The sequence below is a fragment of the Vigna umbellata genome, chromosome 1, assembly GCF_029865625.1.
Source record: "Vigna umbellata cultivar VRB3 chromosome 1, Vumbellata_1.0, whole genome shotgun sequence".
Lineage (NCBI taxonomy): Eukaryota > Viridiplantae > Streptophyta > Magnoliopsida > Fabales > Fabaceae > Vigna > Vigna umbellata.
The window spans coordinates 61959945-61971106 of record NC_142165.1 but is presented as its reverse complement, the minus strand read 5'-3'; the positions used below and the strand labels follow the sequence as shown (position 1 = coordinate 61971106).

The following is an 11162-nucleotide window of genomic DNA, read 5'->3' as shown; positions in this document are numbered from 1 at the left end:
TATTATTCGCATCCTCATTATTTTAAGAAATTACACAAGTATATGCATGTGCACACATTCGACAAATTAGTTGTTTTTGAATTAGTTAAAATAAAAATTGAGTTATTCTAAAAGTTAGTTTTCATAGTTATTTCTTTTAGTATTTATTTTGTATATATTGAATTTTAAAAATTTAAAGTATTTTAATATTATTTTAATTATAATATATAGTAAATTTTAGATAAATGATCTATTTCTAATTAAATATATTTATAACCAATATTTACTTATATTTTTAAAAGTATATTATATGTCAAACTAAATTTGCTTAGTGAATTGTCAAATAATATTAAAATGGACTCCTTGTGAATAATATTAAATGAACATTCCACATTCTACCTTTGATAGCGGAAAGATTTTCCATTCAACCTGATATTGACAAGGTTTCTTTATAGTTTGAACTGATTCAGCAACCACTTTAAGTCGATAACGTAATTGTGTTTTTGCACTTACTATTTTCTTCGTAGCAGGTATCTTGTTATTATAGTCTACAATTAGATAGATTATGATAAATCATTTTATAATTTGAAAAAAAAATGTAATTTCTCGTACTTATCAACATTAAACTTAACTCATCATTTTTGTTATTCTACTAAATTAAAATTTTCTAGGATCTTACAAAAAATAACTCTCATTTAACAATAATTGTTGACACAAGATTATATTTATACAAAATAATAACTACCATAATTAACTTCCATAAAACACGTCTAAATTAGTGGAGAAGACATCTGAATAATGTTTCCTACTACTACTGAGCTAACACATTGGTTAGACGACTTCTCTAAACAATACTAGTCTTAGTAGAAATCAAGAGAGCATACATTTGTACCCACATTGATATTAGAATATACACATTTGCTACTGAATGGTCTAAAGGAGTTAGATGGTATGGAACCATTAGAGTACCTAGGAGCTTTAAGAAGCTTTTATTGAAATAATCTCAAGAAATCTCCACCTTAAATAAACACAAATCTTCTGAGCGAGAATAGCTACTTGCCACTTAGTTATTATAGGCTTTTTCACTAATCAATTAGATCAAATCGAAGCAATGAAAGAATTTATCACTTATTAGAATCTTCATAATCATATCAGAGGGATTATGAACTGTGGAGACTTTTATCACCTTAATAAATTCTTTAGAAATATCTTCTCTTACAAAATGCAACTTGATGTCAATGTGCTTCATTATTTGATGATAAACTTGGTTCATGGTTAATTGTATAACATTGTAGTTGTCATGGGAGAAGGTGACAAATTGGTCTTGCATCTTGAGCTCTCAGCTAAACCTTGTACCTTAAGGCTTAATTTACTGCTTCTGTTGTGACAATGTACTCTGCTTTAGTGGTTGAAAAAGTGACAACCTTCTAAGTTTTAAGCGCTTCTATACAACAAATGAGAAATTTTCTGGGTCCAAACACCCAACGTAGTATGAGTTAACGCAACCTTTTATGGGAGCATATATGGCATATCTTCTAGCTCCACCATAAACTATAACTTTTATATGTTATCCCTTCAGATAATGAAAAATCTAAGTGTTTGTTAATGAGTTCACCCAAGATTTGGCATGAATCTAATAACAATTCTCACATCATAGGCCATATTAGGAGAGTACAAACCATCACATACATCACAAAACCAACAATGTTTCAATATGGAATACCATCCATATAACTTTGTTCCTTCACAATCTTTGGAGACAATTCATCATTTAGCTTATAGTGGAAAGTACCATCCAGACTTGTAAAGGATTTTTCAAAAGTAGGTCTCTTGCAAACTTCATCTAATGATCTCAATCCCCAAGATCTTCATAATAGATTCAAGATCCTTCTAATCAAATTCGTTATTTAGCTCAAACGCACAAACCACCATCGAATCGAACTACCACCAGATCGAACCACCACCGCCACGAACCCCCACCGTCCCGAATGATGCACTACCAACGCACCAAGGCGAGAATGGAGGATGGTTAACGGATGTGGAAACGAAAAGAAAGAGAGAAAGTGAATGTTGGGGGTAGGGGGATGGGGGGCATGCGGACGAGAGAAAAAGTGAAAGTGAAAGGAGATTACGGTTTTAAAAATGAAAAGTAAAATAGGTAAAGATAAAAGTAAAAAGAGTAAGATTGGAATTTAGAAAAAATTGGAAAGGTGTAGGAAGAAAATGGGGTGGTGGAGGGAGTAACACTCTCAACCTAACTCGTCCCTTTTTGAACAAGCTGGCGGGTTGGCCCGTCGAATCTAATCCGTTTTGCCATTTAAAAGGTTGCTCCTAATGGCTCTAGTTTTCACATATTATCCTAATTACACAAAGAAAATTTCAACTAAAGATCTGATCACATCCTTATGGTCACATATAAACAAATATTTACCTTGAACTATTTTGATTCACATATATTAGACTAAAGACCAAATGCAACTCAAAATACTAACTAATTTCAAAAAGGTACAAAAAGTAAACTTACTTTGTTTTTAGTTCTAATTGATTGAAAGTGTAGAATTCTAGCAAAAACCACTCATACAATCTCTAATATTCAAACACATGAATAATGAGGTCATAAATCTAGAATGAAAACATATAATATAAAAGAGTTATAAAAATATGATGATTTTTATAAGATTAATAAAAATTTTATTTATAATTTGATATTTTATTAATAAAATAATTGACGGTCATATTTAAAACCATGGTTAGTTTTAAACTATTTTCTAGATCTTCACAAAATTCATTTTTAATAAAAAAAACAAATATATATATATATATATATATATATATATAAACATAATTAAACTAATAAATTTATATAATTATTAATTTCCACATTGCAATGTCACTTAACAAAAACAACTTGGAATTCTTATAAATATAAAATACCACATGAATGGAAAAAAGGATATTGAAAAGTTAATCAACTAGAGGTAAAATACACCATCTTCCTTTTCAAATAATAATCAATATAATTAGTATTACTTTTTGTTGATTTTCTTTTATCAAACTATATGCTTTTATCTTTTATTTGACTATTTGCTGTCTTATCATCTATGTCCATCATTATATTAATTAAAATCCTCAGATTTGGCATAGTCCGAAGAGGACATTAATTGAGTCTTTTATATATAATATTACATATTGAACATGTGTAAATTGAAGATTTAATTAATAGAATGACGTGAGTTGGCCACTAAGCTTTGCTGGTAATAATTCATTATTTTATTTCAAATATAATAAATATTTATTAATAAAAATATAGGATAATATTACATGCCAATAATTTTGTAAAGAAACAACTAACTATTAATGCGATATAAAATATATGAAGCAATACAAAGAGATAATTTATTTTCCTATTCAAGTTTTTCTTTGCGGTATAGTATTTCCCTTCTTAATAAATTAAATAGTTTGGAAAATATTTATTATATTAATTTTTTTAAAATAATCTTAAATGTGATTTTATATCTAACTTAAAAATTGAATATAATGTAAAAATTTTATTCAATTATAATTTAGTTATATTTTTCAAATATTCAATACATCCTTCCTACTAAAGAATAAACTTCTCAAATATGGAATTAAATATTTATATGTAGTTCAACAACATTAATAGATTAAGGGTTAAATATGTTTTTAGTCCCTAAACTATTGGCCATTTCTGGTTTTCGTCCCTCTTCCAAAGTAAGGTACAATTTGGTCCTCATTCTTTAGAAAAACGTTCGTTTTAGTCCTCAAAATTTTGTTTTTAGTCCTCGTTTTAGTCCTCAAAACGTTCGTTTTTTTGACTAAAACGAACGTTTTTTAAAGATTGAGGACTAAATTGTACCTTACTTTGGAAGAGGGACGAAAACCAGAAACGGTCAATAGTTTAGGGACTAAAAACATATTTAACCCATAGATTAAATAATATTACTAAAATATATTTTGATACCATAGTGCTTAATTCAACTTTGTAAAATTAATAAAATATAATAATATTTATATTTCACTTATATATATATATATATAATATATATATATATATATATATATATGTTAATTTGATTTTTTCTCTAAAATATCAAAAAGATTTATTGTGTATTGTTTTGAAACTTTCGTATATTTTATTATGTAAAAGTTTTTCTTTTAAAACATGCCTCATTGTAAATGTTAAGGAGTTGAAAAAAAATCTTTCACCAATACTTTATTAAAAGGATTGGACATGATTACACCCTAAAATTTTCGTAAACTTAGAATTGCTACAAGTGAAAGTATTTATTTTGGATTACAGTTTTATTATATGTAGTGTTTTACAAATTATTTTAAGGAAAATGACACTTGAACAACCATTTTTGACAACATTTAGACACGCGCACACGTGTCAAAATCTGAGTGGTCCAGTTGGAAAAATTAAATGAAAATGGACCACTCAGATTTTGACACGTGTGCGCGTGTCTAAATGTTGTCAAAAATGGTTGTTCAAGTATCATTTTCCTTATTTTAAACATCGATCGATGTAAAACTTTTTCAATGTACTCAAACTTGAGAACAAATATTTTAATGCTAAGTGTAACATCCCAAAATATAGTGATAACCATAATCAGAATTAATTACATTAATCATTAAAACAGTGCAGTCTTTACAAAAAGATACGAGGTCTACGTTTTAAAATACAAAAATGTAATGTAGCCGACGGTATCCAAATTCTAAGACTAAACAAAAATACTATCAGCTACTACATGTCGAGCACTCTAGGGCTCGACCTTAATTCCTACTTCAACCGGTTCAACATCTTCCGAAATTTCTTCTGCCAGCGCCTCTTCCAGCAGCTCACTTCCATCTGCTCCCATCCACATGGATGATCATCGCAAGGACAAGACGGACGTACAAAGACAATCGACAACACAAAGAAGAGAACACAGGGTAAGCTTATGTAATTTAATTCATACATTAAAGTATCAATTCAATCCAGTCAAACATACCAGAATGATTCAACATAAATAAATAAACAAATATCCAACAACTATTTCTAGACGGACCGTCCGGACTGTATGAATCTGTGTAGCTACAGGCGTCCTTGCACCCGAGTGGTGTAGTAACTGGGATACACTCGACAGCTGCCACTCGAGGTTAGTCCGTTTCTTACGTCGCCCATGTTAACTTATGGACTAAGGACCTCCTGCCATTCCCACGCATGAATTACTCTCCTCTACGTGAAGATGAGTATCACGGAATATCAGGATGGACCAAACCAGCATTAGCATGCCCACAGTCATACTTCACAAAATTCCATATTCAATATATGTGAGTCGTTCCTCCTTGGAACGCTCGTACAAAATTCATAAACATTTAATCATCTCATATAATGTTCATCATTCAAAATATTTCACCTTTATTTTCATTTTTGTCTTTCAGTCCGAGTACGTAAATATTGAACTGTCAGCCCTCTTTATAACGAGGACAAACGTGAGGAACGAGACTGAAGAATTTACCCCGTTCCAAAATAAAGTAATACCGACTACCAGATAGATGAACGACCTGTGTTAACACGGGTGCTCGAAACTGTCTGTCGACCCAAATAGACGACCTGTATTAAGAAGGTTGTTCGACACTGTCGGTCGACACAGATGAATGATCTGTATTATCAAGGGTGCTCGACACTGTCGGTCGATACAGATGAATGATCTGTATAAGGGTGCTTGACACTGTTGATCGACACAGATGAATGATCTGTATTTCAAGGATGCTCGACACTGTCGGTCGACACAGATGGATGATCTGTATAAGGGTGCTCGACACTGTTGATCGACACAGATGAATGATCTGTATTTCAAGGATGCTCGACACTGTCGGTCGACACAGATGGATGATCTGTATAAGGGTGCTCGACACTGTTGATCGACACAGATGAATGATCTGTATTTCAAGGATGCTCGACACTGTTGGTCGACACAGATGGATGATCTGTATAAGGGTGCTCGACACTGTTGATTATAAGTTCTAAGTAAAAGACCTTCATAGCTCATGCTCGACCAGAATCCTTCCCAAATGAAAGTATTCCAATTCAAAGAAGTTTACTAGAACACCAAACGGTCGAGAACCGTTTAATGTCGGACATACGTTATCATAGGGAAGTTGATAATCAAGTTTCCCTTACATTCTCTCGTTCCTAAGCATGTATATTTCGTATTCATACGTATCACTCATATCATACATTTCAACCAACATATATCATATTCATTCAGTAAAGCAACGTTCGACCATGCATACTCAATCGACATACATCTCATACATTCAGTTCATATCATGTTTACATACAACATACAAGTATAAATTAAATTACTAAGCTTCCCTTACTTGGATAGCAGTGTACTCCCGAAAAGCAAGGTTTTGTTCGACCTCTAACAGCGTTCTACCCTCAGGTTTCGCTCAACAACTTTCCCTTAATCTAAAACACCAGAAATCAGAAACAACTCAGACCTATACCCCATGCCTGTAACTGAATCTTAGTTTGCATGTACTACAGAACAAACGTTCAGATCAACGTCCAGAGTCGAGTGACTTACCGGTTACAGAACTAGGATTTGTTCGGTTCGGATTGAAGCTCACGGTGCCAGGAACGTTTCTACGGTTCTGAAACGTGATCGAAGAAGAAGGTGATGAGTTACAGTAAAGAGAAGGTGAAGGCTTCTAGAGAGAAGTTGGAGAAAACGAAAGGTTGGGTTCTGAGGAAGAAGATGAATGGTGCAGGTGAGAGAGAGAGTCTTCAAAAATTCTAGTTGTGTTAAACTCACGTTCGTTCGAACGAACGTCTCCCAAGTTGACACCTGCACACCAACTCTGAAATGGGAAGCTTCTCCCGCGACAGGTTGCGTGTGTGCATGCAGTGTTTGGTACGTTTTTTAATGTTTCAGAGAAATGATGGGCGTGGCTTTCCGTGTATGCCAGAGAGGGAGGGGATCAGATTAGGTAGTGGGTTTTAATGGCTGAGAAATGATGTGGCGTGCATTAATGGTGAGGATGTCAGAAATTATCTTTGCTAAATATCAAGGGTCTTACACTAAGACTTCATATTTACACAAACTGATCCAATTTTAGTTTTGGTTTCTAAACTTTTCTTTATTTTTTATTTCTTCGAACTTTGAAATTATTGTTTTTAATATACAGTATATATTTTAAGTCAAATTATTAATATTTATTTTAGAAATAAAAAAATATTTATTACTCAATCACATATTAAAAAGGCATCGTAAACATGTTATTGGGTATATGAGATTGCATGTGTGATCTTTCGTTAGACACAAGACAAGCACTTATATGTTGTTATATAACAAAAACAAAACTTTGATTTTAAATTGTAGAAAGATAAAAGACGACCCTTTTATTTGTCACAAAAAAAATTTAAGTACAATTCAATCCTATAAAATTAATTTTGGTCTTATATCTAGTCTAGAGGTTATTTTAAATGCTTTCCATTAATTTTGGGCCAAGCCCTTACGGATTTGCTTTTCAAGCCATTCCAAAAGGTCTCTTATCAATGAAGATATGTTATGTGTATATAAACTTATGTTCATCTCTTATTTTATCCGATGTGGGACTTTGTTTGTACCCAACAGACTCAAACTTAAGATAAGAAGAAAGGATGCATTCACATCATATCTAGAACATATATACACATGCAAATACATGCATATACATATGTATATACTTTGATTGCAATATTTGAGTTTATGATGGATAAAGTATATAGAAGAAGATATGTTATATTAAGTTGAATGTTTGAGGGAGTGAAGAGTTTTAAGCCTCATTTTGTCCAAGTGGGACTTGCCATTAAGATTGCGAGAGAAAAAGTCTTTGAAGTAATCTTCCATGAGCATGGTTTTGAACAAGGGAGGGTTTTCAGAATTTAACAAGCTTTTGACAGGTCCAATCTCTGCCTCAAATCTAGGGTTGAAGAACATGGCAATGGAGATTCTCTCCTTCTCTTTGTTCACTGCAGCTCTGTGCTCTATGCTCGTATAGGCTCCATTACTTAGAATCTGCAACATCACCCAAAGCTTCACTTTTTCTGGATATGCTCATTCTATCATTTACATTGAATAACATCATTCTTTAGATGTGCAGAGATAAATGCAATCTTAAGTGAAATTTTTACAATAATCATTTTATTTTTTCCAACCCTCAAAACATTCCTATTTTTGAGGCATTAAACACATATTTTCAAAAGTTATTTTATTTTATTTTGTATCCATTGTTGTTATGATAACCATCCCTTTGAAGTGGATTCAAATAAGAGAAAATAAATTGAGTAAAAAGAAAACATGGATAACAATATTCTTTCTTTTATTAGTTGAGGAAACGTTAAAGAAAATAAAAATAAAAACGACTTCTAGAAGTAAATTTTTTTTAAAAAAAGACATTTTTTCCATTCTACTTTTCTTATAGTTTAAACTTCTGAACTCTTCACTTTCTTTCTCCTCAAGTAACTGCTTTTGGTATTCCAATTCCAATTTCAAAAATAAGCGTTATGATAAGTAAACTTTATTATTCTTGACAGTTCATTTAGAGTAATCAAACCAAGTCAATATCATGCATATTGCACATCCAAGTAATATATATAGGTTCCTCTAACCTATATCTAACTAATATACTCATTCAATCAAGTTCTTCTCTGTTCATCTTCATCTCCCTACATAGTTCATAATTGTTGTTTTGATTCTGTGCAGTTTAAAAAGGAAAGGGAGGAGGAATGCTAATAAGGATATAGTAAATACGTATTTTAATTAATACGTATTTTATATTATCTATTTTACTGGTTCACTGACGTATGAGGTATTATTTGCTTTAAAATCTTATATCTCGATTTTTTTTTCTTAAAGACATCTTTGTGGAATATGAGAGAAGAATGCAGAAAATTTGTGTTGATTTCTTTCTACCTTATCTCTCTTTTACTTGTACCATTCTTACTTTTTCCCTTTTCCCCTCTCTACTTCTAATTCAAATGGACATGAACCTAAACTACTTATAATAAACTTATTCATCAAACAAATTGAATTAAAAGCCTTTTGAAAACATAATTAATTGCAAAGATCACACATAAACTATTTCAAAATATTTAAAATATCACATAATTATCAAAATTTTAATTAAATATAGGTTATTATTATTATTTTCATAATAAGTTTTTATTATGAGTATCGATCATTTGTCCATAAAATTTTAAACCGTTTTCATTGATTGCCGTACGTAATCCTGACGTGATGATGTTGAGTTCTGTTTTATCCATCTAAAGCAAAAAAAAAAAAAGGTTTATCTTATAAAAAATAAATCATATAAGTTTGATTTGATGCAGAAAACCAGAGTGCATATCCAAACCTAACACCAAGTTCAATAAGCCACGTGCATGATGATATTATTAAACGAAGAAAAACATAAGAAAAAGTAAAGAAAAGCATGACAGACCTCCATGATGTCTCCAACGTTAACTACAAAAGCATCTGGTAGAAAGGTCACAGGAATCCAAACCCCACCTTTCTTTATCTCCAGACCCTCCACTCCATTCATCTGATGAAGGATGGTTATGCCTGTGGCATCAGAATGAGGGGTCAACCCTACAACCATCTCTGGTTTAGGGCATGGTGGATAGTATGTCATCCTCACTGACTGCATCCCATCATCAAAAAACTCTTCCACTTCCTTCATCTCCATTCCTATGCCTTTTCCTAGCAATCCAAGAAGTTCCATACCAAGCTTCCTCAGTTCTTTGAAGTATGACTTCAAACTTTCCCTTCACAAATACATATATACATCTGTTTATGTTCATTATGTTATGTCAACTGTTAAGATAAAAACTCTAACTTTTGATTAGAAGACCTGAGTGATGGAGGGAGCTGAGGGAGAAGATATGGCTTTCTTCTTTCAACTGGGTTGATCACCATGTAGAATCTGTCCCCCCAGTCAAGCTTTTGATCTTTACATCTAATCACACTTCCGTAACCTTGAACATCACCTGCTCTGATTTGATATTTCTTCTTATCTTCAATGGGAAGTTGGAAGAATTTCTCGATCTCATGTTTCAGCTTCTGCAGCAGTTCAGAGCTAACACCATGGTTCACCACCTACATAAAGAAACAGTTACTGCAAAGGGAAAACTAAGCAACAAATCACTAATTATACTACTAAGTAGAAACCTGAAAGAAACCCCAATCTTTGCATGCTGTGTACAGCTTGAGAAGTTGAGCATCTCTGGAATTTTCATGCAGCAAGCTTTTAAAGTCGAAAACGGGAATAGTTGGCAAAGAGGGTTCATCTGATCGAATAGAAGGTTGTTGTGGGCGAATATACATTTCTGGTATTCCCATTTCTGGTTTGTTGGCGACTTCCATGACACCAAGAACAGAATGAGAGCTCCCAAAGTCACTAACCTGTGTTGAAGCCATGATTAAAGGTGCATGCCACCCAAAGGTGTGATCGGTATTTATGCAGGAAGAAGTTCAGTTTGGACCCGTTCTTGGAGGTTAAAAATGTTATTATATTGTGCAGATGTCTTTGACTGTCACTAAATAATGCGTACGGCCACGATGCCTATCAATCCCACTGTAACAGCTTCTTTTCTTCCAACTAATTTAATTTTCTATACAAATTATGTAATGTTCTTTTTTATACACGCACACATATATTTATATATCATTTAAAAACGTCTTCGTAATCCAAATATTATATTATTATAACAAGTTATCAAAATAGTTTTATTTAAAATAAGTATAGTGAAAATAACATCTTTAATCAAATCGTATCGTAATTATTTGTCACACCAAATGTATTTGATAAGATTTAAATAGCCTTTATGATTAGACAAATGGCAACACGTTCTTGTATATATGCATCAATTTTTGGAGTTGCACTTATAAATGTTATGCTGCATGGAAAATTCAATTATATATATTATTTGATCATATGTATAAGGTCTTGTATCGTATTCATATCAGTATGGATTTGTAAGATTTAAAATACTATAATATTGTTCAATACTTTTTAAATATTATAGGTGTTTAATTAATTTGTTTGTTTACTTGCATGTTGAAACTTTAATTTTCAACTACTATTTTTATATTAATATTTTGTAAAATAGGTGAATATTTTGATTAATGTTA

General features: G+C 31.9%; 1 protein-coding gene across 1 annotated transcript; it reads right to left on the bottom strand.

Annotated features, from left to right (window-relative positions):
• Positions 1–7638: 7638 nt before the first annotated feature.
• On the bottom strand, positions 7639–10506 carry LOC124827563 (oxoglutarate-dependent flavonoid 7-O-demethylase 1-like). Its single transcript, XM_047300638.2, has 4 exons — positions 10200–10506; positions 9883–10127; positions 9472–9796; positions 7639–8048 (listed from the first exon to the last, which is right to left on the bottom strand). Exons 1-4 carry the CDS (start codon positions 10446–10448, stop codon positions 7776–7778), a joined length of 1092 nt encoding a protein of 363 aa, XP_047156594.1. The 5' UTR covers positions 10449–10506; the 3' UTR covers positions 7639–7775.
• Positions 10507–11162: the final 656 nt, after the last annotated feature.

What these genes read in the sequence shown, in the direction of transcription:
- LOC124827563 (XM_047300638.2), bottom strand. Translation starts at nt 10,448, where the DNA reads ATGGCTTCAACACAGGTTAGTGACTTTGGGAGCTCTCATTCTGTTCTT. An exon ending in CAGCTCCCTCCATCACTCAG is followed by an intron (nt 9,797 to 9,882) that starts GTCTTCTAATCA and finishes GTATTTGTGAAG; the next exon opens with GGAAAGTTTGAAGTCATACT. An exon ending in ACGTTGGAGACATCATGGAG is followed by an intron (nt 8,049 to 9,471) that starts GTCTGTCATGCT and finishes GTGATGTTGCAG; the next exon opens with ATTCTAAGTAATGGAGCCTA.